This window comes from Hemibagrus wyckioides, linkage group LG27 (genome assembly GCF_019097595.1).
Source record: "Hemibagrus wyckioides isolate EC202008001 linkage group LG27, SWU_Hwy_1.0, whole genome shotgun sequence".
NCBI classification, from domain to species: domain Eukaryota; kingdom Metazoa; phylum Chordata; class Actinopteri; order Siluriformes; family Bagridae; genus Hemibagrus; species Hemibagrus wyckioides.
The window spans coordinates 11453265-11479860 of record NC_080736.1 but is presented as its reverse complement, the minus strand read 5'-3'; the positions used below and the strand labels follow the sequence as shown (position 1 = coordinate 11479860).

Here is a 26596-nt window from a genome sequence, read left to right as displayed (position 1 = left end):
ATACATATAACTATACGTAAAGTAGAAATTCTAAACCTCAATAACATAAATAAACAAAAGAAAAGTGTAACCATGGAAACTGCTGAGGAAGAAGTCCAGAAGTGTGAAACGCTGCAACACCAGTATTACACTTTCTGCACTGAGCAAAAAAAAACAGAAGTAAGAAATGTTGGAAATGATTTGTAGTTTTCTTTTTTCTTCTTCTTCTTGCACTGAATTACACTGAATTAAAAAGTGCACTACTCAATGTGGTGAACAGATTCTTGGCTGAAATAACTTTGTTCCTTACAAGACTGTTTTGTGCAAGTTTTCAGAAAAAAATACAGATAAATAGATTGTGGTGGATGAACTTGTGGTCTGAGAGAGAGAGAGAGAGAGAGAGAGAGAGTGTGTATGTGTGTGTGTGTGTATGTGTGTGTGTGTGTGTGTGTGTGTGTGTAGATGTGTCTGTGTGCATGCTCCAGGCCACTGTTGTAGGCATTACAGTAAAATGGATAAAAGATATCACAAAGTCATGGTCCATGCTCCATGCAGATTCTCCAGTGGTGTCCCACAAGGTTCAGTGTTTGGTTCTCTCCTTTTGTCTCTCTATACTGATTCACTTGGAGAAGACATACAGTATGCTCACATGGGTTCTCTTACCACTGCTATGCTGATGACACTCAATTTATCTTCTCCTTCCTCCCTCCCTCAGATACCACAGCTTCTGTTCGGATCTCAGCATATCTGTTGGACATATTATCATGGATGACAGCTCATCAGCTGAAACTCAATCCCAGCCAAACTGAACTGCTGGTCATCCTAGGTGATTCATCCCCAGCCCAGGATCTTGCAATATCCCTACACAACTTTCTGATCTTCCCTACAGCCACTACTTGCAAACTTGGGGTAACCATTGACAATCAACTGGCCTTCTCCTCACATGTTGCTAATGTGACACACTAACATCAGGTTCTTCTCTACAACATCAGAAGGAATTTGCCATGTTTATCCAGACAGGCTGCTCAAGTGATTGTCCAGTCTCTTGTCATTTCAAGACTGGACTACTGCAACTCTCTGCTGGCAGGTCTACCTTTGAATGCAATTTGTCCTCTGGAAATGATCCAAAATGCAGCTGCGTGTCTTTGTTTTTTAAAGTTCGCCCACACCAACCCACTGCTGTGCTTCCTCCACTGGCTTCTGTTGGCTGCACACATCAGATTCAAAACACTAGTACTTACTTACAAAGCCAAAAATGGACCAGCACCCTCTTACCTCAAAGCTCTTATCACTCCTCACACTCCACCTCGCTATAATAATAACAAATTTTTAAAAAAATACAAACCGGAAAACAAAATAACATTCAGAAAACAAAAAAAAAAACAAATCCAAAAACACAACCACAATTCAGATAAACTGAAAAAGGCAGGTGTAGTTTGTGAAAGGAATTCCTATTTTTGATTGGACAAGACATCTGTCACTCAAGATATATAAGAAGTAGGATATTGTGTATCTAACTTTATTTCTTGAACATGTGTGGAGTTCTTTGTTCACTTTAAACCATTTAAACAGGGCAACTTAAAATCTAAGCAAATAACAAACATATATTTATATTTATAAGAAAATGGAATTTATTCAACGCTATTTTGAGGAAGGGCATTCATATGGCATGCTTTTGGATATGCTGATGGCGTAAAGATTAGTTTGTGATTAGTTGGCGTGAAAAACACACCTATAGAACACAAAGACAAAGACAAAACTATTTCAGATTAAATTATGTAAGAAATGCGATAAGAGCAGAGCTGTGTGCATAAACACACAAATCAACCTTTTACTGCCACAGCCTGCTGTACTTCCTGTATATCTTGAGTGACAGATGTCATCTTCTTTGATAGATGATCTATTTTGGATGGCTGGGTTTGTGGATTTGTTATTGTGTTTTTGGATTTGTGATTTTGTTTTGCACTTTTTGGCCAACGTACACTTTTCTGTTCTGGCACTGAGGTGAACTTTCAGTAGATGTCGGAACATCTAAATCACCGATTGTCTTCAAATGACAGGTGAAGAAAAATAAATTATGCTAGAATTCCTCCCAATAGAATTTTAGGCAGATGATATCCTGTCTATAAGCTAGGCAACCAGTGTTGATGTACAGTGAGGGAAGAAATTATTTGATCCCCTGCTGATTTTGTACGTTTGCCCACTGACAAAGAAATGATCAGTCTGTAATTTTAATGGTAGGTTTATCTGAACAGTGAGAGGCAGAATAACAACAAAAAATCCAGAAAAACACATTTCAAAAAAGTTCTACATTGATTTGCATTTTATTGAGTGAAATAAGTATTTGACCCCTTTGCAAAACATGACTTAGTACTTGGTGGCAAACCCTTGTTGGCAATCACAGACATCAGACATTTCTTGTAGTTGGCCACCAGGTTTGCACACATCTCACATCTCAAGGAATTTGGGCCCACTCCTCTTTGCAGATCCTCTCCAAGTCATTAAGGTTTTGTGGCTGACCCTTCAGCTCCCTCCACAGATTTTCTATGGGATTAAGGTCTGGAGACTGGCTAGGCCACTACAGGACCTTAATGTGCTTCTTTTTGAACCACTCCTTTGTTGCCTTGGCTGTGTGTTTTGGGTCATTGTCAGGCTGGAATATCCATCCACGACCCATTTTCAATGCCCTGGCTGAGGGAAGGAGGTTCTCACTCAAGATTTGACGGTACATGGCTCCGTCCATCGTCCCTTTGATGCTGTGCAGTTGCGGTTTTCTTAGCAGAAAAGCATGTTTCCACCTCCATGTTTGACGGTGGGGATGGTCTTCTTGGAGTCATAGGCAGCATTCCTCCTCCTCCAAACACGGCGAGTTGACTTGATGCCAAAGAGCTGGATTTTGGTCTCATTTGACCACAACACTTTCACCCAGTTCTCCTCTGAATCATTCAGATATTGACTGGCAAACTTCAGATGAGCCTGTGCATGTGCTTTCTTTAGCAGGGGGACCTTGCGGGCACTACTGGATTTCAGTCTTTCACGGCGTAGTGTGTTACCAATTGTTTTCTTGGTGACTGTGGTCCCAGCTGCCTTGAGATCATTGACAAAATCTTCCAGTGTAATTCTGTGCTGATTCCTCGCCGTTCTCATGATCATTGAAACTCCATGAGGTGAGATCTTGCATGGAGCCCCAGACCGAGGAAGATTGACAGTCCTTTTGTGTTTCTTCCATTTGGGAATAATTGCACCAACTGTTGTCACCTTCTCACCAAGCTGCTTGGCGATGGTCTTGTAGCTCATTCCAGCCTTGTGTAGGTCTACAATCTTGTCCCTGACATCCATGGACAGCTCTTTGGTCTTGGCCATGATAGAGAAATCCTGATGTTATGGTTGGTGTTTCTGCCATCAGTTTTGAGTGAGAGTCTGTGAAGCAGATCTTCTTGCACATTGCAGTGATAATTGTACTCTATACCAAAATTGATTGTATAATCATAAGAATTCACACAGATACTGTTCTTTTCAATGGTCTTGATCCAGTAAACAGAGAAATCCTCACTGTTATATCTTTCTGTAAAGATGAAACTGCAGTTTAAAAGTACATCTTCTCCTTCAGTTAGCTCGACTGAAGATCTCTCCACAGACTTATTTGTTACTGAAGAAAAAACAGTTTTGCTGATTATTCTGAAAAACAGAATTGAAATTCTGAAAATACAGAAAATGAAAACTTACTAACTGGATTCATTTGCAGGGGCGACTATGTATGACGTGACAGTGTTGGGAGACGGTGCGAATGGATACAAGAAACCAGAATCCAGAGCAGTGACACATCGAAAAAATCCACTTGATGCTATTAGCGGACATTTTTCATCAACTTTGTCTGAAGATTTTTTTTTGCAGAATTTCTGGATATTGTTAAGTCTGAGTGGTTCACCAGGAACACACTTCACTGTGCAGGTCACATCAATTATGTTGTTAGACTTTGTGCTTATTTGCCATTTGTTGGTGTTGCAGGACAGTTTTACTTCATTCTCTGTTGTATAAATGAATTCAGTATGTCCTTAGGAAATTGGGAAAAAATCTTATTGAGAGGAGTGTTTAGTCATTCAACAATTATTTTTGTACTAAATGTATTCATTAATAACATTACACTAATTTCGCTTGGTCATTATCAGGTATAACAGATTTTTTTCCTCATTAAATTACATGTAAAACATTATCTTTGAACCAATATCACCAGATCAACAGATCATTTAATGGTAAAGTCAACCATGTACAGTACTCAAGCAACAATGTCACAAATGTAAAACTCTGTAAAAAAATATTACTCGCCATGGCTACTACTGAGGAAGAGAACCAGAAGGGAGAAACACTGCAAAACCATTATTACTGTTTTTTACACTAGCAAAAAAAAAATACACCGAAGTGAGTAATGGTTGAAATTATTCCACTCTTCTCTTTATGAAAACATACAGAATTAATCTTAATTAATTAAGCAGCATACCTTTCAAGGTGATAAACAGAATCTTGGCTTGAACAATTTGGGAGATGCTTTAAGAAAGTGAAGTGACAAAAATTACACACACAGTTTAATGGTTGTGACATCTTGTGACTAGACAGATAGAATCTCTGTGTGTGTGTGTGTGTGTGTGTGTGTGTGTGTGTGTGTGTGGCAGATCCTTTATCTCCTCTAAGTTTGGGCCTCCATGGTTGCATTTGTTTGTCATGGTTGCATTTGATGCTCATTCAAATTGAGATTTGGAGGCTTTGTCATATTCTTCAAACCATTCCTAAACAATATCTGTAGTGAGGCAAGGAGCATTTATTCTGCTGAGAGAGGCCACTGCCATTAGGGAATACTGTTATGAAGGGATGTACTTGGTCTGTAACAGTGTTTAGGTAGATGGTATGTGTCAAAGTAACATCCACATGAATGTCAGGACCCGAGATTATCCAGCAGAGCATTACACAGAGCATCACACTGTCTCCACCAGCTTGCCCTCTTCCCATAGTGCATCCTGGTGCCATCTCTTCCCCAGGTAATCAACACAAGTGTACCTGCACTGGGAATGTCATTTTAAACATCCAGTCATTACGACTACCTGGCATTAATTATTCACAAATTTACTAGGGCAGAAGTCTAGAATATCCTAATTTTTATCGAGTGGTTTAAATGGTCAGTGTTGCTAAACTATGTGTTAAAGTGGTGTTGCATTTGTGGACTTCCTTTGCTGTGTAAATGAATTCAGTATAGCAGAGAAAATGATTTTTGTAAGGTTCACATCATTTGATCTTTGTGTCCAAATTGATTTCACTGTACAATTTCACATATGTACTTTACAAAAGTCATTAATTAATTAATTAATATTGTCTTGCTCCCCCTTTTGCTGCCAAAACAGCCCTGACCCGTCCTGCACTGACACCTTTCTATCAGAACCAGCATTAACTTCTTCAGCAATTTTTAAGCAACAGTACTCGTCTGTTGGATCGGATCACACGGGCCAGCCTACACTCCCCTCGTGCATCAACAAGCCTTGGCCACCCATGACCCTGTCGCTGGTTCACCACTGTGCCTTCCTTGGACCGCTTTTGATAGATACTGACCACTGCAGACCAGGAACACCCCACAAGAGCTGCAGTTTTGGAGATGCTCTGATCCAGCCGTCTAGCCATCACAATTTGGTCCTTTGTCAAACTCACTCAAATCCTTACACTTGCCCATTTTTCCTGCTTCTAACACATCAACTTTGAGGACAAAATGTTCACTTGCTGCCTAATATATCCCACCCACTAACAGGTGCCATGATGAGGAGATCATCAGTGTCATTCACTTCACCTCTCAGTGCTCATAATGTTATGCCTGATCTGTGTATAAACACTGTGCAGTGTTCTAGCTCAACATAACACATGATAATATTTATTGTAATGTTGCAGGTGGGGGTGTGGTTTAGAGGGAGTGTTGGGGAATGAGTAAATGAACATGACACTGCAAGTGTGTGTAAGTGTGTGTGTGTGTGTGCAGTGTGTCAATGACAGGAGAGCTGAGCTTAACTGATCTAAACAGAGCTGTTGGACTTCCTGTTCGACTCTTTCTGGTTTTTGCTCTTGGGATCCACTTGTTCCCATTAGCAGATATTTTTTCACCATCCTTGTCTGAATCTTTGTTGTATTCATTTCTTTTCACTTCAAAAATCAATGAAGTATGTAAATAATCATTTCTAAACCTTAATAACAAATAAACAAAAGAAAGTGTAAACATCAGTCACCATGGCAACTACGGAGGAAGAAGTCCATAAGTGTGAAACACTGCAACACCAGTATTACACTTTCTGCACTGAACTTAAAAACAGAAGTAAGAAATGTTAGAAATGTTTTGAAGATTTTTTGTCGAGAGATCTTGAATTACACTGAATTAAGAAGTTCACTGGTCAGTGTAGTGAACAGATAACAGATTCTTGGCTGATGCAATGAATAACGTTTGCAAGAATTTCTGTGCAAGTCATCAGAAAATAATGAGGGTGTGTGTGTGTGTGTGTGTGTGCGTGTGGGTGTGTGTGGGTGTGTGCGTGCGTGTGTACATGTTCTAGGCCACTGATGTAGGCATTACAGTCAAATGGATATAACATATCACAAAGTCTTGGCAGCCCACCTCTAGGCTAAAGTCACTGCTACGCCTTATAACACAGTCTAATTGTGGACTTAACCAAATACAAATTCATTATTCATAATAAACAGATAAAGGGTTCTTAGAGTTTGTGTATTTGTATATATATATATATATATATATATATATATATATATATATATATATATATATATATATATATATATATATATATATATATATATAGCGTAAACTGAAGTCACATTGGCCAAACTCTTCCCACAGTCAGCAACACTGATGTCTATGCAGACCAGAAACACTATACACTGTTTTTGCAGCACATTTTCAAAGACACACTGCTTTTTAAAACTGCTTAAAACCAAAGAGCTTCAGAATGATTTTGTTCGGAAACAAGGATCGAGGAATATGTATAGTTATTTCTATAAAGAAAAAATAAAGGATATTGAAGATATACGTTTTTTCAATTTCAATTCAATTTATTTGTATAGCGCCTTTTACAATGGACATTGTCTCAAAGCAGCTTTACAAAAAAAGAGAAACAGATAAGAGAGAGCAAAAAAAGTAACTAAATAAATAAAAATAATTTTTTAAATTAAATTATTAAACTATTTTTCCTTATTTTATTTTATCCCTAATGAGCAAGCCTGTGGCGACAGTGGCAAGGAAAAACTCCCTGAGATGATATGAGGAAGAAACCTTGAGAGGAACCAGGATCAGAAGGGAACCCATCCTCATTTGGGTGACACTGGACAGTAAATAATGTAAATGTAAATAATGTCCTTTCTACAACTGTAATCAATGGCCCATGAGGAACTATTAGGTCAATGTAGTCTCTGAGTTCATTATAGACACTAATTCCTTGCTGTCACAAGCTGACAGATGAAATGGCAGATCTGACAGATGAAATGGCAGATCTGTGACGGTGTGAGTCCCCAAGCGGCTCTGTCCATGGCTGTCTCCTGGGTCACAGGCTGTCCACACAGATCCATCCACAGCATCGGTGAGCACCACCAAGCGACGAGACTCCGACCAGGGGTAGAGGCGGTGGTCACACTGGAAACTGGCAAACACTGGGAGCTCAGGAGTGGGGTGTATAGCTCGACAGAGAATGACAGAGAGAAAAAGAGAAAGATATGAAGTATGCTTCTGATCATATAATGTTTAAAGACAATGTAGATTATGTGTAAAGTGCAGGCAGGGGCTCTGGCAAGACTAGCTATGACAGCACTAAATGGGAGAGCCAGAAGGTCACAGACATGAAGGCTTCCTGGGACATAAAGCGTCCAACCACTTCACAGTCAGCAAACCTGAGCGACTTGTGAGGGTGGTAAGGCGACAGCATCCAAACATCCAAACATCCAAGTACACCAAACACTCTATGCCCCTGAACCTTCCAGATCTGCTCCTTTACCTAAGAAAAACTATACATTGAAAGCTTGACTAAATAAATGTGTCTTCAGCCTAGACATAAACATTGAGACTGTGTCTGAATCCTGAACACTAATTGGAAGGCTGTTCCATAACTGTGGGGCTTTCAAAGAAAAAGCTTTGCCCCCTGCTGTAGCCTTTGCTACTTGAGGTAATACCTGCACCCTTTGATCGGAGTAGGCGTGGCGGATCATAAAAGACTAAAAGATTGCTCAGGTACTGCAGTGCGAGACCATTTAGTGCTTTACAGGTCAGTAACAGTATTTCATAATCAATGCAAAATTTGACTGGGAGTCGATGTAGTGTGGCTAAGATAGGAGTCATGTGTTCATATCGTCTGGTTCTAGTTAGTACACTAGCTGCTGCGTTCCGGACTAGCTGGAGCTTGTTTATGCCCCTACTGGAACATCCGGACAGTAAGGCATTACAATAATCCAACCTAGAGGTAACAAAAGCATAAACTAGTTTTTCTGCATCATAAACTGACATCATATTTCTTATCTTAGCAAACTTTCTGAGATGAAGGAAGGCTACCCTAGTAATAGTATATTATCTACATAAGCTTCAAACTAAACACCAGAGTCAATAATCACACCAAGATCTTTTACTGCGGGGCAAGATGAAACAGAAAGACCATCCACAGTTACTCTGTAATCAGAAAGCTTACTTCTAGCTGCATGTGGTCCTAGTACAAGCACCTCTGTCTCGTCAGAGTTAAGCAGGAGGAAGTTAGTGACCATCCACTGTCTGATGTCCTTTACACATTCTTCAATCTTAATTAGCTGGTGTCTCTCATCTCACTTAGCTGAAACATATAGCTGTGTGTCATCGGCATTACAGTGGAAGCTAATACCATGTGTACGAATTGCACCAAGGGGTAGCATATATAGGAAGAAGAGAAGTGGGCCTAAGACAGAACCTTGCGGAACACTGAACATAAACTTGGTATGCATAGAGAAGTCACCATCTAGATCTACAAACTGATAACGATCAGTCAAATAAGACCTGATCCAGGATTGGGCTGTTCCTTTAACACCAACAACATTTTCTAGCCTATCAAGTAGAATAGTGTCGCTCGAGTGATCGAGTAACACCAGTAAGGCCGAGTTCACACTGCATGATTTTCAAAGTCATTGGATCATTGTTGCTTTCACACTGCACGACTATCTAGGGTAGCATTCAGTCACTGATGTGTTCACACTGCACGATGGATCTGCGACAGGAACTTTCACACTGCATGACTTCACAATAGGAATTATCACAACACTAGTCAGCGACTGAAAAGTCGTGCAGTGTGAACTCGGCATAAGGAGACACAACCCTGATCAGAAGACAGTAACAGGTCATTTAGTTGGAGGAGCTTCATTGACACGTCCCTTCCCCCGCTTGGTATTAAAAGACTTCCCATATCTGTTGTGTGGAGAGTGACTAGTGACATGAGGAATGCCCACCTGGTTCCTTCATCCCGATAAGTGTCAGTGTGATGAGAGAAGTCCAAAAGCAAGGTCAGGAAATAGAATCAAGAGTGGCAAACATCACAAAACGAGATAATCAGAAAATAGAAAAACAAAGGTCATACATGTGGCAATCAAACAAAAATCTATGAAACAAGTAAACAATATTTTGTGCTAGACCCCAGTGTGCATGCTGTTTGTATCCAAAAACCCCAGAAGTCACCTAAGTTCAAAACTTGGGTGATTGAAAACGTGGTGGCTTGTAAGGGGCATTGCAGGTCGAGACGCTACACAATCCACATTACACAATGACATTAGGAGGTAGAAGGAAACACAATCAAACTGCTCTGTCACAATACACAAGATTTAAAAAAAATGATTATAAAAAAAACAAACCACAAAAATTCTAAAGGCTTACATTCTACATCAGCAGCTTCTTCCATTTCATTCCCATGTTGGTTTGAGAAAACATTTTGAAGCAGGAATAAGTTATAACAAAAGTCATAAAATAACACAAGTTTCTGTTTAACAGTGTCAGAATATGGTTAAATGGCTTTGTTCAGAACATACAGCTTTTAGGTACTACAAGTATCTTACCTGGTGAGGTTTCAGATTTTTTCCAGATAAAACCCCACAGTAGCTATAACACACAGATGTGCTGTCATATGATGAAACACACTAGCCCCTTTTCCAGCTATTTCCCCTTTTCCAGCTGGCCAGAGCACATTATACAGTATAAGTTTGCTATGTAGTCTTCATACTATTGTTAAATACGCTTGTAATTTATCACGTTACATTAAAAAGTGTCCAATAAATTTGTTAACTGCACATGTGTAGTAAGTCACATAATGTAGTGATTGTGAGAAAACATCCACAGTACTTTCTGAAAGAAATAGACACAGTTCTTCTATATATATATAAATATATATATATATACATATATACACTACATTGCCAAAAGTATTTGCTCACCTGCCTTGACTCGCATATGAACTTAAGTGACATCCCATTCCTAATCCATAGGGTTCAATATGACGTCGGTCCACCCTTTGCAGCTATAACAGCTTCAAGGAGTGTTTAGGAGGAGGTTTATGGGAATTTTTGACCATTCTTCCAGAAGCGCATTTGTGAGGTCACACACTGATGTTGGACGAGAAGGCCTGGCTCTCAGTCTCCGCTCTAATTCATCCCAAAGGTGTTCTATCAGGTTGAGGTCAGGACTCTGTGCAGGCCAGTCAAGTTCATCCACACCAGACTATGTCATCCATGTCTTTATGGACCTTGCTTTGTGCACTGGTGCACAGTCATGTTGGAAGAGGAAGGGGCCAGCTCCAAACTGTCCCCACAAAGTTGGGAGCATGGAATTGTCCAAAATGTTTTGGTATGCTGAAGCATTCAGAGTTCCTTTCACTGGAACTAAGGGGCCAAGCCAAGCTCCTGAAAAACAACCCCACACCATAATCCCCCCTCCACCAAACTTTACACTTGGCACAATGCAGTCAGACAAGTACCGTTCTCCTAGCAACCGCCAAACCCAGACTCGTCCATCAGATTGCCAGATGGAGAAGCGCGATTCGTCACTCCAGAGAACGCGTGTCCACTGCTCTAGAGTCCAGTGGCGGCGTGCTTTACACCACTGCATCCGACGCTTTGCATTGCACTTGGTGATGTATGGCTTGGATGCAGCTGCTCGGCCATGGAAACCCATTCCATGAAGCTCTCTGTGCACTGTTCTTGAGCTAATCTGAAGGCCACATGAAGTTTGGAGGTCGGTAGCGATTGACTTTGCAGAAAGTTGGCAACCTCTTCGCACTATGCGCCTCAGCATCCGCTGATCCCGCTCCGTCAGTTTACGTGGCCTACCACTTCGTGGCTGAGTTGCTGTCGTTCCCAAACACTTCCACGTTCTTATAATACAGCTGACAGTTGACTGTGGAATATTTAGGAGCGAGGAAATTTCACGACTGGATTTGTTGCACAGGTGGCATCCTATCACAGTTCCACGCTGGAATTCACTGAGCTCCTGAGAGTGACCCATTCTTTCACAAATGTTTGTAAAAACAGTCTGCATGCCTAGGTGCTTGATTTTATACACCTGTGGCCATGGAAGTGATCGGAACACCTGATTCTGAGTATTTGGATGGGTGAGTGAATACTTTTGGCAATATAGTGTATATATATATAATATATATATATATATATATATATATATATATATATATATATATATATATATATATATATATTAATACTTTAATACATATATAATAATATTTACATTTTAAATGAATATGTATAAATTTACCCGTGACTGTGTGAGTATAAAGCTGTGAAGTATTTTTATTTGCTTTGTAAATACTTAATTGCGCTGGTGTTGTCCTGCCATCTGCGCATAACTTTTTTTGTTCAACTTTAAAGATGTCTGTGCAAAGATAAAAATTAAAATGGAAAACATCTTGAGATTAAAGTCATTATAATGCAAAATTTAGCTAGTAGTTATTCCAGAAAATAAAGTCAAACTAAATAAAATTGTGACAAAGTAGTAATATTTCGCGAATAAAGTTAACACTATGAGAATAAAGTAAAAATCACGAGATTCGTAGCAATACGGGATTAAATTCGTAATATTTTGAGAATAATGTCAATATTTACATTAACCTGTTTAGAGTGATGAATAATATATTAGGCCTATTTGTGTATAGTGAAATTAATGTATTAATAAAACTGCTTAATGCATTAAGGTACGTTGAGAATACGCATAAAAGTGAAAGTACAAAAGGCTGCACTGATTAAAAACCAGTGTCCCACCGTAGTGAAAGTTTTGAAGCATGAGTTAACGGCATTCACACGAAAGTTTCTGAATTTGGAGGCAAGAGTTGGCTGGTTTGAAGAGCGTTTGAAAGAAAAGGCACCCCTGTCTCATCTGCCGACAATCAGTCCACCTCCACAGACGGTAGGGTCGATGCTGGCAACAGTCCTGTATTGATGTCGACTCTTTTGGAGACTCCGAGTCTAGAGTCTTCTGAAAATGGACCATTTCATGACTTTGTTGTGGACATTAGTGAGCGATCCATACGCAGTGTCAGACAAATACTTGGATGGTGGTATGGGAAAACTCAACATTGTCCCATGATCCGAGACAAAAATAAAGAGCTTCGACTTCAACAAGCTCAAAAATGGATCGAGGAGAAGGAGCTGTTTGACGACGTAATTTTCACTGATGAAACAACAGTGGCTTTGGATCGTTTTGTAAAAGAGGAAGACGTGTGTTCAAACCAAAACCAAAGCATCCTTTGAAAGTTCATGTTTGGGGGCAATATCCAGACTTGGACCAGGACCGATTGCAATATTTGAAGGGACAATGGACCGATGTTTCTTCGAGGAAGCTATCATAAAAGAAACCGCCGCCCCATACATCAGGGAAAACTTCGGAGTCCACCACCATTTTTTCCAGGACAATGACCCGAAGCACACTGCTGCAAGAAAAGTCATTGCCGCAGAGGGCATTAATTGGGTCAAGACTCCAGCTGAATCCCCTGATATGAATCCCATTGAGATGGTGTGGCATGCTATGAAAGACTATATTAGAAAAACAGCAAAACCAAATACGAAGACTGATATAATTGCTGCCATAGAAAAGTTCTGGTTTGAAGAACTAAGATACTACTGTCAGGAGCTGCTGGACTGTTCCCTCCCAGGCCTGAGGAAGGCGCTGGCAGGTGAACCTGAGAAGCAGGTTCCTTAAAAACCTTAAAATAATAAAAACGTGGTCTGATTGCATTAAATAAAAAATAAACATTATGCAGACTCTTCAGCTTGCTCATCATTTTGGTTAGAAAGTATTAAACCGATTAAACTAAAGACTAGATTGTGACATTGTCAGGCATGCATTTCCGGGTTCCATGTTGCTACTTCCGGTTCCTGGACGCAACTTCCGGTTTCGCGATCTCATTTCCGGTTTCCGCCATTTTATGCTCCTCAGTCCTATATAAGCTAGCGAGCAGTCTATGCTTCTTGCCAGATGGTCTCTTCAGTCAGTCTTGAGCTTCTGAGACGGCATCCTGCCCTTTTCTTCAGTTCCTGTCTGCCTGGTTTGTCTCTGCCTTCCTTCAATCAATGACTCTGCCAGTCCTACGTTTAACCTGTTCTCTGGATTTGGATTAGTGGACTGTATGCTGCTAATGACTCTGCCTGTCCTACGTTTAACCTGTTCTCTGGATTGTGGATTATTGGACTGTATGTGGTTGTTTCTTTTACTGATTCTACCAGCCTGCTGTATCCTGTTTTTTTCAGTTTTTTCTCTTGAAGTTGACCGAGAACTCTGCCATTTTTTGTGCCGTTCTTAATAAAGACTCTAAGTTTGAACTCGGACTGTGTTCTGCATTTGGGTCCTCACCTGCCATCCCTGACAGTACCATCTGGCCAACATGGACCCAGCAGAGCCACAGAACATGCAAGCCCTTCTAAGCTCCTTGTCTGAGACCTCCACCTCTCACAAATGTCGTCTCCAGGATCTCGCCTCGGCTACACACGAACTGATCCGTCGCATGAATCAGCTTTGTCACTCCACCCTCTTCAGCTCCCTCGGCGACAACACCCACGAGCTCACCAAGTCATCTTCGAGAGCCACACCTGCCTTACCCCGAACGCTTCTCTGGTGAACCAGGACTAGGCCGTGCATTTCTGATGCAATGCTCAGTGATCTTTGAACTTCAACCCTCTTCCTTCCCATCAGACCGCTTCAAGGTAGCATATGTCATCTCCCTGTTGTCAGGCAAGGCCAAGCTCTGGGCGACCGCTGAGTGGGAATGTCAGTCTGTACTCTGCTCCTCCTTTGAGTCTTTTTCCGATGAACTCCGCAAGGTCTTTGACACCTCTGCTCCCCAGCTTCACAAGGAAGCCTAACGGTGGCGGAATATGCGGTGGATTTTCGCACATTTGCCATCGACAGCGGGTGGAATGCCACCGCACTCTACGATGCCTTCTATCGGGGGCTGGCTTCTGAAATTAAGGATGAGCTCGCTGCCCGGGAGCTACCAGCCGACCTTGACGACCTGATCGCCCTGGCTACCCGCATCGATCGACACATTCGGGAACGCCAAACTGAAAGGTCAGCCCGACGTCTTCGACGACCCAACTACCGACCCGCTGTCTCTCGCTCCCCGCCTTCTCCTACCCTCCCTGTCTCTGCATCCAGGAGCCTTCTTCTCTCCCATGCCATGGAGATCGGTCGTCATCACTTATCCCCTGCTGAGAAGGACAGGCGTCGGGCCTCAGGACTATGCCTGTACTGTGGAGAGGCTGGACATTTTGCCGCTTCCTGCCCAGCAAAAGGCCGGGCTCGTCACTGAAAGAGGGGCTAGCGGCGAGTCTACGACCATCAGTCCCTTCCAAGCCACTGCTCAAGATCCGCATCTCAGTTGATCAGCCTTGATGAATCAGTTGATGAACCTATCTGCCTTTGTGGACTCTGGAGCCGACTCTGAATTTATGGATCAAGACCTGGCTAAACAACTAGGCCTTGAGACGGTGCCTCTGTTCTCGCCCCTCCAAGTTCGGGCCTTGGACGGCCACGTCCTCCATCATGCCTCCCAACGCACTAAACCCTTGCTTGTCACCATCTCTGAACATCACCAAGAGTGGTTGTCTTTTCTTCTGATCCCTTCACCATTTGCCCCTGTTATGTTGGGCTTTCCATGGCTCCGGAAGCACAATCCTCACGTGGACTGGACCAGCGCCTGTATTCTGGATTGGGGCGCCTACTGCCTAACCCATTGCCTAGGATCTGTACCTCCGACCAAGGTGTCTGACATGGACGAACCACCCCCTGACCTCAGCTCAGTACCCTCCGATTATCATGACCTGGGAATGGCATTCAGCAAGGTCAGAGCCTCCTCTTTACCCCCTCATCGTCCATATGACTGTGCTATTGACCTCCTGCCTGGCACTACCCCTCCCCGGGGTCGGCTCTACCAGCTTTCGGGACCCGAAAGAGAGGCTATGACCCAATATATTCAAGATTCCCTCGCGGCCGGGATCATTCGTCCGTCTTCCTCACCTGCTGGGGCTGGGTTCTTCTTTGTAGGGAAGAAGGATGGGTCCCTGCGTCCATGCATCGACTACCGTGGGCTTAATGCCATTACTACCAAGAACTGTTACCCATTACCCCTCATGTCTACTGCTTTCGAACTCCTCCAGGGAGCCACTGTCTTCACCAAACTCGATCTCCGCAACGCCTATCATCTGGTGCGTATTCGAGAGGGTGACGAATGGCCATTATGAATATCTGGTAATGCCGTTCAGGCTCACTAATGCCCCTGCTGTATTTCAAGCCCTGGTCAATGACATCCTCCGGGACTACCTAAACCAGTTTGTCTTTGTGTACTTGGATGACATCCTCATCTTCTCCCACTCCCTAGAGGAGCATGTTCACCATGTCCGGTCAGTGCTCCGTCACTTGCTTCAGAACCGTCTGTATGTGAAAGCTGAGAAGTGTGAATTCCACACCTGCAGCACCATGTTTTTGGGTTTCATACTCTCGGCCGGTAGCATACAGATGGATCCCAGGCGGGTGGAGGCTGTGAGGGACTGGCAGTGCCCTGAAAGTCGTAAGCAGCTCCAACGTTTCCTGGGGTTCGCTAATTTCTACCGGAAGTTCATCAGAGGTTACAGTGCCGTTGCGGCACTATTTTAATCCACTAACAAACATCCTGCTGTCTATGTATATTAATGTATGTTTAAGCTGTGAAACAATTAAAGGCCTTCGAAAAATTTAAAGATGTTTTAAACAAGTGACAAATACAGTATAAGTGTCACAGCTTGTGGGGTTTCTTGTTATTAGACACATAAACCCTGCTTGAGAGAAGGAAGTGAAGTGTGCAAGTGCCTAAAGTGAAACATTCTAACACTACATGTTTGTCTGACTACACACAGATAGATGGATAGATGGATGGATGGATGGTCCTGGAGAAACATTGTTTCATTTCACTGTGTACTGCATCAGCTATTTATGGATGAAATGACGATAAAAGCTTCTTGATTTGACACACACACAGACCTGTGCACAGCTGTAGCATGTCCTTGATTGTGTTAAATCTTCTATGAGCAGTTTTCCCTTTCAGGACAAATCATGCTCCTCTTTGCACATGCGCATCATGCAGAAGTAGTTTTGGATAAGGGATAAAGAAACCACTTGGATCAGGTTATGTGCCAGGGGACATATAAGTAACAGTTTGCTGATAAATAACAGAATCCATGTGAATGAACAAAATCTGACAAAACTAAATTATAAATCTAATCAGCAAACCCATTGTGTGTGATCAATTAACTCGACTCTAGACTTTCCTGCTGCTTATGTGAATTTAAATTGATTTATTTCATTTCAAATATGACAAAAAATTGACATTCACACAAAAATAGCTCATTCAGCTGGTTTGGGTAATGGCTAAAAGCTATGTAAATAAATGTTACTAATAATATCACACAAGTAGATCTTGGCCACCTTCATTTTATCAAAGTAGCTCTCGGAGAAAAAAAAAAAGGTTGGAGATCCCTGCTGTAAATGTACTGTACACATAGAAATATATAAATTATTTATTGCCATCATGTTTTTTTTTATCAGTAAACACTAAATTCTAATGTTTGTATGTCTTATAGTCTGAATAACAAATATATGAAATTTATAGTTAAAAATGTATTGATTTTGTACATTTAAACTGAGAAAGAATAGCAATAACAATAGGAGAATTAAAATAAGTAAAATAAATCATAATAAAGAGCACATATTAAACATACTTTAGACATTTTTCTTAACTGCTGTGTTGTTCCCATGCATCAAAGTTCATATTAGAGATTTTCTTCTTGGATTCTGCAAATGGAAGAAAAAATAAATATCACAGGAATTAACACAACCGAGACATTAATAGAGCTCACTTTCAATTAAACCAAATATAATTATCAGTGCAATAACCTACGTTCGCAGTTCCATAGTCTGAGATCCTGTAAAATATATAAATAAAGATAATATTAGCATATTTACAGAACAAACAGCCTTTAAAATATGATTGTTTAAGAAGACACTTACTTGGGGAGGTTTTACTCTTTTTCCATAAATGTATCACCACAACAGCTATCGGAACACCCAGTATCATTGGCAGTGTAACACATAAGCGGATGAGAGACTCGAAATCTGGGTACAAATAATGAAATAATTAAATGTTGGTAGGTACACTTAATAGACACACACACACACACAGTGCAGTTGAAACTCACCAAGTCTGTTTCCTAATTCAGATCCTTTATGTACAATGACTGTAATATTATTTATGATCTTCCACATTACTCCTGCTTTATTATTTTCGTGCAGTCGTAAAGCACAAGCATACTGTCCAGCATCCGACTTTGTTACATTACTGATCCTGATGTTATGGGACTCTCTGCTTATGGGTGTTTCATTTGAGAGCCTGTGAAGCAGATCTTTCTGCCCATTGCAATAAGCATTGTACCTTATAGAACGCTCATTATAACCATAAGAATGAACACAGATACTGTTCTTTTCAATAGTCTTGATCCAGTAAACAGCAAAATATATGTTGTCATATCCTTCTGTAAGGATGAAACTGCAGTTTAAAATGACATCATCTCCTTCAGTTAACTCGACTGAAGATCTTTCCACAGACTTGGTTGTTACTGAAGGAAAAACAGTTTTGCAGATTATTCTGAAAAACTAAAGTGTATTAAGAAAATACAGAAAATGAAAACGTACTCACTGGATTCATTTGCAGGGGCGATTATGTATAATGTGACAGTGTTGGGAGACGGTGTGAACGGATACAAGCAACCAGAATCCAGAGCAGTGACACATTGATAAAATCCACTTGTTGCTATTAGCAAACATTTTTCATCAACTTTGTCTGATTCGTTATTTGTGCAGAATTTCTGGATATTGTTAAGTCTGAGTGGTTCACCAGGAGCACACTTCACTGTGCAATTCACATCAATATTGTTTTGAGACTCTGTGCTTATTTGCCATTTGTTGGTGTTGCAGAACAGTTCTACTTCATTCTCTGTATAAATGAATTCAATATGTCCTTAGGAAAGAGAGAAATATTTTATTGAGAGGAGTGTTTAGTCATTCAACAATTATTTTTGTTCTAAATGTATGCATTAATAACATTACACTAATGTCGCTTGGCCATTATCAGGGGTAAAAAAAAAAAGGTGACTAAAAAAAACTTTTTAGTATGTCTTAAAATTTTTCAGTATGTCTATGTTTATATAAATATCTATATTATATATTTCTGAACCAATATTAACATATCAACAGTTTATTTAATATTAAATTCGACCATGTCCAGTACCAAGTAACCACCTAAGCAACAATGAAAATGTCAGATATCAGATTATTTTCCGGAAGTCCATCAAACTGAACTTAATGAAGACATGCGGTAATTCAGGCTTTAGCAATTCAGCCAAGTTGCAACATACAGAAGAAACAAATTGTAATAAATCACCGTAATCAACAAATTAACAGAAAAATGAGGCGACTGTCATTTGCGGTGATAGTGAATGTCTCATGTACAGTATGCTGCTCAAAATTCTAGCACCAACAATATCAATATATCATCATGCTAACCTGCAAAAACATTCATCAAAAAAAAGTCACTCACCATGGCTACTGCTGAGGAAGAAAACCAGAAGGGTGAAACACTGCAAAACCATTCTCACAGTTTTTGCACTGATCAAAAAATAAATTAAAAAAAAGAAGCAGAACTGAATAATGGTGGAAATGTTGCTTTTGTCTTCATGAAAACATATAGAATTGAGCAGCTACCACTCAAGGTCATGAACGGAATCTGGACGCTGGCTTTAAAAGCCTTGAACAACTTAAAAGACGTTTTAAACAAGTGACCAAAAAAAAAACACACACACTCACTTTAGAGGTTGATGTCACTGCTTGTGGGTTTTCTTGCCATATAAACTCTGCTTGGGTGTGTGGGGGTGGGGGAGTCAGAGAGAGAGAGAGAGAGAGAGAGAGAGAGAGAGAGAGAGAGAGAGAGAGAGAGAGAGAGAGAGAGAGAGAGAGAGAGAGAGAGAGAGGAGGTGTCAGGATGGTTGGACACTTGAACACTAGGGGGCTTTCTGGCAGTGTGGTTGCTGTGTCATGTGATTTGTTTTGTTTTGTGTTTTCACATTTTTCCCCTGCCTAATTCTAAGTCCTTCTCTATTTCTGCACACCTGTTCCTAATGTGTCATAATATTATTATAATATAATATTTTCCCTATTTATATAGTTTGTGTCGCATTTGTTTTTTTTGCCGAGTCCTCGTTGTAATTGTGTGCCTCTTCTGTTTTCAGGATTTTGTTTTGTGTTGCAGTTGTTGAGTTTTCTCCCCAGTGTTTCCCATGTATGTGTTTGTTTATTTAAAATAAAGTTATTTATCCTGACTGGATGCTATCTCTGCATTTGGGTCTGATCCTGCTCTGTGGAGGCACCCCATTCTCTGACAGAAGGACTCAGCCATATACAGACCCAGTGGGATAGATTTGGCCCTACACTTAAAACCTTTGAAACAGATTTTTGGATCAGTTTATTTCTAGGACTGTCTTTTTCCTTCTGAATTTTTTTTTCTCCTCTTCAGTTCTGATAAGCATCACTCCGAAACTGTTCCTGTGGCGATGTCGCCCTGCTTCCTGGTTGCCTGTGGAGTATGTTGTTACCCTGATCTGCTTCTCCTGTCTTTCTGGTGTTTGGTGCCTTCGCTCCGCTTCTGTCTCTGTGGGGGACACTGTTCCGCTTTTTGGTTTCCGTGGAGGACATCGCCTCGCTTCTGTACCAGCGGAGGATGTTGCTAGCCTGGCTTCTCTTTTCTTCTGGCCTTCTGTGGACCTTGCTGAACCTGTGAGGACATTAGTCTTTGGCTTTAAGCAGAGGATGTTTCCCTCCCTCCCTCCCTCCTTCTCCTTCAAGATGTTGCTCTGACTGCGGTTCAGCTGGGGTCATCGCTTGGCTTCTAAGGCTTGGCCTTGGACTTCACCAGGCTTTCTGCTCACCTGAGGATGTAGCTCGGTCCTCCGGCTCGGCTTTGGTCATCGCAGCCTTTTGGCTTTGTCACCATGCCCCTTGCTTCCCCCGTGTGCCTCGCCTCGTTCCTTAATTCTGTCATGTAGTTTGGTTTGTTTTGTGTTTGCACGTGTTTGCCCTGCCTTATTCTTAGTCCCTCCTATTATGTATCTGTTTCTTAAATGATCAGAACTCTTGTCAGAGGAAGCATTGTACTGAATTAAATCAGTCACATGCTGTTTAACATTTTACTAACAATGTCTTCTATGTCTTTCTTCACATATTTCCTCACAAATATGTTGTGACTGTACTGGGCTCCAGTGGGTGACTCAACTCAACTCAACTTTATCGGTCTTGTCCTGTCTGATCAAAACCCGATCTCCAGCAGCTACACTTGAGTGTTCGTCTTCACGATGTTCATCTGCATACAGTTTGTATTTCCCTTTTTTTTGCAGTATCATTTTTTGAGTGAGTACAGGTAACTTGCCTCTCATTTTCCTTTTGAACAAAAGTTCAGCTGGGCTTTTGCCTGTTGTGTTATGCATGATTCCTCTGTACACTGTAACATACTTCCTGAGTTCCTTTTCCCAGTCAAGTCCTTGACTGGGTTCCTAACACGTTTCATGATGGAGGCATTCTAACGCTCAACTTCACCATTGGCTTTGGCCTATTTAGCCGTTGTTTAGATGTGTTTAATTCCGTTTCCTTTACAGAAATCCTTGAATTCATCTGACCTGAACTCAGGTCATTGTCTGATTTCAGTGTTATATCCATGTTGGCTAAATATGCATTCTAGGCTGTCAATCACGTTTGAAGTTGTGGTGGAGATCAGTATGTCATACCTGCTATAATAATCCACCACAACTAGGATTGAGTGTTTCGAAGGCAAGGCTCCCAGTAAATCCACTGCTAGCATCCATGCCATGGTCCATCGGGCAACGGTAAAGATCGCAGCGGCTCTGGAGCATACAATTTGACAGCCATGACATGATTTACAGTGACTCTCAGCAGCTCTGTCCATGCCAGGCCACCATACTTTGGTCCTGAGATGCTTCTGGTGATTCATGTGAGTGCTTCTCTCTCACTGCAGTTGTGACAAAGGGTCAGCGACATTTTCTTTTCCTGAAACATAGACAGTCTTCTAGTTATATGGTTGGAGACGTAAAACCCACCGCTCTACACAGGCACAGGACTTGGACAGGACAGGAGCATGGACCATATATTGACTAAAGTGCAGAAGCTCATGTTGATATTGTTCACTTGCGGATGATACTCCAAAAATGAGATGCTTGTATTTGTATACTCCATTGTGAACCGCAAATGTTGTGATCCGGTGAGATTCTGGTGTTAGCTGAAGATAATCCCATTTAAGATCCAATTTGCTGAAGATCATCAATTGGTACATACTTTGTAGAAGTTTATCTAGGAATGGGGTATCGTTCTCTGATGATTGCTCGATTGGCTTGTCGCATGTCAAGACAAAATCTGATTTCAGAAGTGGCTATTGGCACAATTACCACTGGATTAACCCATGGGGTACGTCCATTTACTTCTTCGATAATGTCCATTATTAAGAGTTTTTTTTATATTTTCCTCCACAGAATTCCTTAGATTAAATGGCATTCTTCTTAAGGGCTGGGCTGCTGGCTGGACTGTTTGGTCTATGTACAGACAGATTTGCTTAGTTTTCAACTTCTGGGTATTGTGACTAAAGTGATTGTTTGTGCCAATTTCCTAAATAAAGGAAAAAAGAATCTTTCTTAGAGTAGTTGTCAGTTTGTGTATTGGAGATTTATCTTTATATTTATATAAATTTTTATATTTTTGAACCAATATCAACAAATCACAGATCAATTATTGTTAAAGTCAACAATGTACAGTAGCAAGTAACCTAAGCAACAATGTCACAAATGAAAATATTCGATTATTTCATCAAACTGAACTTTCTGATGACATGCAGTAATTCAGGCTTAATCAGTTCATAAAAATAAATAGAATAAACAAGTTGTAATAAATCATTGTCAACAAACACTCTCTAAAAGAAAAGCAAGGCGATTATCATTTGGTGATGTGAATGCACCTATGCTGCTTGAAATTCCAGCACCAGTAATATAAATATATAATCATGCTAACTTACAATAACATTCATCAAAAAAGGTCACTGAACATGGCTACTACTCTACTGAGGAAGAAAACCAGAAGGGTATAACACCGCAAAACAGTTTTCACACAGTTCACACAGTTTTTGCAACATGCAAAAAACATAAAGTGGGTTGGGGGGCTGCTCCAGAATGCTGATGTGTGAACTGTGAGCAGAGGCACTTCTTCATTTTTTTTGTTTTCTATTTTTGACTTTAAAAGTAAGGGTGAGCATTTTCCACTGTGTTAGTTTTATCATATTTACACATATGTGAAGAAACCTGTAGCGGTACAAAATTGTAAAATTGCATTTATACTTTTGTAGCTAGCTGTAGCATGTCCCTGATTGTTTGAAAGCTCTCTCTGAGCAGTTTTCCCAGTCATTCTGTCAAACCTCTAAAGAACATGTGGGAAAATGATATGAGACCTAGGTATTATTAGAAAGATAAGTGTTCATATCAAAAATCATGTTAGATTTTAGTTACTGTTTATTTACAGAAAACAACTGCACACATGTACACTTTAAACAGTGTATATATACTTTTATGCCAGAAATGGCGTATTCTGGCGAACCACAATGTTTTTATGTTTGTGTGTTGAAACAGTGCTGTCATACTGAACTGTAATCTACTACTGAGGAAGAGAACCAGAAGGGTGAAACACTGTGAAACCATTATTGTTTTGTGCACTGAGCAAAATGAATACAAAAAAGAAAAAGAAAAACCTGATGTGAGTAATGGTTGAAATTATTCCACTTTATGAAAATAGAATTAAGCAGAGTATCTTTCAGGGTGATGAACAAAACATTTGATTTGAGGAAGATGTTTTAAGAAAGTGATCAGAAAGTGAAATGACAAAAATTACCACACACAGGTTAATTGTTGATGTCACAACTAGTGGGTTAGAATCTGCTACTGTGTGTGTGTGTGTGTGTGTGTGTGTGTGTGCAGCATAATCTTTGTGGTCTACAACTTGTGAGTTTGGGCCTCCATGGATTGCATTTGTTTGTCCATCCCACAGATGCTCATTCAAATTAAGATTTGTGGAATTTGGAGTCCAAGTCATCTCTTTGTCATGTTCCTCAAACCATTCCTGCACGATATTTGTAGTGAGGCAAGGAGCATTTATTCTGCTGAAAGAGGCCACTGCCATTAGGGAATACTGTTACGACAGGATTTACCTGGTCTGTAACAGTGTGTAGGTAGATGGTATGTGTCAAAGTAACATCCACATGAATGTCAGGACCCAAGATTGTCCAGCAGAGCATTACCCAGAGCATCACACTGTCTCCGTCAGCTTGTACTTCACATAGTGCATCCTGGTGCCATCTCTTCCCCATGTAATCAACACACACTTACCTGCACTGGGAACGTCCCATTTTACAAGTGACACATTTTAAACATCCAGTCATTACTACTAGCTGGCATTAATTAGCCACAAATTTATTTGTCCAGAGATCTAGACTATCATAATTATTATCGAGTTTAAATGGTCGGTGTTGTTGAACTACATGCTTAAGTGGTGTTGAATTTGTGGAGAAAATGATTTTTATAAGAATAATTCAAGCACTAGTTCTGAAGCAATGGCTCCTCATGTTCACATCAACTGACCGACTTGAATCTTTGTGTCCATAACAAACTTTATTTCTTTGTACACATCTGTACTTTACAAAAGTCATTGTGTAAAGAGACACATGTGCATCAGTATGACTTAGCTTGAATGATGTAGCTTAAACTTATTAACACTGCAGTACTCTAGCTCAACATAACGTATGATCATTTTTATTGTATTATGGCAGGTGGGTGTGGTTTAGAGAGAGTGTAGGGGAGTGAGCAAATGAACATGGCACATTTGTATATCATTTGTATGCGTGTGTAAGTGTGCGTGTGTGTGTATGGGTCGGTGCAGTGTGTCATTGACCGCAGAGCTGAGCTGACCTGAACAGAGTTGTTGGACTTCCTATATGACTACTTCTGGTTTTTGCTCTTGTTTCCTGTGCAGTAACACAGACAGAAATAACGTTCACTAGTCATCTCATGACACAGTGGACACAGTCCACTTCATAGCTGCAAAGTGTTTGCTCATTCCTCCCCCACACTCCCACCTGGCAGTGCTAAGTAAAAGTTATCTAATAAATTAATATTTTTAGAGAATGAATGTTTACGTGAAATTTGAAGACTTTTCATTATTTTCAAACAAGCAGATCTTCCCCATGTGCCCTTAATGCAGTGTTACTCTCATATCTTAGACAATACCAGGAGGGGTTTTTTTCCACATTTTGGGTTCTGAAGAGAAAAAGAATACAACATGAATTTCATTTTCTAGGTGGGTTGGGTTTGGGTGGAAGGATTTTTCACCAATTTTGTCTGAATCTTTGTTGTATTTACTTCATTTCACTTCAAAAATCAATTAAATATGGCATTTGGCATTATAACTATATGTAAAATCTCATTTCTAAACCTCAATAACATGAAGAAACAAAAGAAAATGTAAACTTTACCCACCATGGAAACTGCTGAGAAAGAAGTGTACCACCTACACACTGGATCAATCCCTTCCACTGTGCTCCAGACCATTTTACATCACCACAATCATCAATGGATCCATAGCATCTAGTCATGTACCAGCTACCTTCAAGCAAGCAAGGGTTATTCCCCTCCTGAAGAAACCTGCTCTGGATCCCTCAGACATCAGCAACTGCAGACTGGTATCACTTCTATCTTTTTTTCATTTCATTGTCTGTACTTGTTATCCGATCTATCATTGGGTCACGGGGAGTCTGTGCCTATCTCAGGAGTCATCGGGCATCAAGGCAGGATACACCCTGGACGGAGTGCCAACCCATTGCAGGGCAGACACACACTCTCATTCACTCACGCAGTCACACACTACGGGCAATTTAGAGACTCCAATCAGCCTAGAAGCATGTCTTTGGACTGTGGGAGGAAACCGGAGCACCACTAAGCCACGGTGCCGCCCACTTCTATCTTTTCTTTCTAAAATTCTTGAACACATTGTTTATAATCAACTCTCTGTTTTGCACTATACTGCCAAAAGTTTTGGGACACTCCTCCAAGTTATTGTTGGGCTTGGCCCCTTAGTTCCAGTGAAAGGAACTCTTAATGCCTCAGAATACCAAGACATTTTGGTCAATTTCATTCCATTAGTGGATGGCCCCTTCATGTTCCAACATGACTGCACCAGTGCACAAAGTAAGGTCCATTAAGACATGGATGAGTGAGTATGGTTTGGAGGAACTTGATTGTTTTGAGTCCTGACCTCAACCTGAATTAGAGCGGAGAGTCAACCACTAGACTCCCTTGTCCACCCTCATGAGTCTTGGAATTCGTGATGCAGCATCGGAATGGTTTGCTTCCTACCTGGAAGGCTGGTCATATCAGGTAACATGGAGGTGATCGACATCTGCTCAATGCAGACTCTCCACTGTTGTCCCACAATTCTCAGTGTTTGGTCCTCTCCTTTTCTCTCCCTATACTCATTCTCTTGGCTAAGATATATCCTCAAATGGGTTCTCTTACCAATGTTATGCTGATGACACTCAATTTATCTTCTCCTTCCCTCCATTAGATACCACGGCTACCTGATGGCTAGACAACTGGATCAAAGCATCTGCAAAACTGCAGCTCTTGTTGGGTGTTCCTGGTCTGCAATGGTCAGTATCTATCAAAAGCGGTCCAAGGAAAGAACAGTGGTGAACCAGAGACAGGGTCATGGGTGGCCAAGGCTCAGTGATGCACATGGGTAGCAAAGGGTGGGCCGTGTGGTCCAGCCTAACAGACAAGCTACTGTTGCTCAAATTGCTGAAGATGTTAATGCTGGTTCTGATAGAAAGGTGTCAGAATACACAGTGCATCGCAGTTTGTTGCATTTGGGGCTGAATAGCCACAGACCAGT

The 26596-nt window shown here is 40.9% G+C and overlaps 1 protein-coding gene across 3 annotated transcripts; it reads right to left on the bottom strand.

Annotated features, from left to right (window-relative positions):
* Positions 1–15992: 15992 nt before the first annotated feature.
* LOC131347676 (uncharacterized) lies at positions 15993–19452 on the bottom strand. 3 transcript variants are annotated; one of them, XM_058381971.1, is made up of 7 exons: positions 19415–19452; positions 19149–19216; positions 18249–18569; positions 17752–18168; positions 17564–17668; positions 17454–17478; positions 15993–17347 (listed from the first exon to the last, which is right to left on the bottom strand). In XM_058381971.1, the coding sequence occupies exons 2-7, from the start codon at positions 19198–19200 to the stop codon at positions 17326–17328; spliced, it is 942 nt and encodes a 313-aa protein (XP_058237954.1). In that variant the 5' UTR covers positions 19201–19216; positions 19415–19452; the 3' UTR covers positions 15993–17325. The 3 variants fall into 3 exon arrangements, with proteins under 3 accessions (XP_058237954.1, XP_058237953.1, XP_058237955.1); XM_058381970.1 differs by lacking the exon at positions 19415–19452 and having other exon boundaries at positions 19149–19408; XM_058381972.1 differs by lacking the exons at positions 17752–18168; positions 19415–19452 and having other exon boundaries at positions 19149–19408.
* Positions 19453–26596: the final 7144 nt, after the last annotated feature.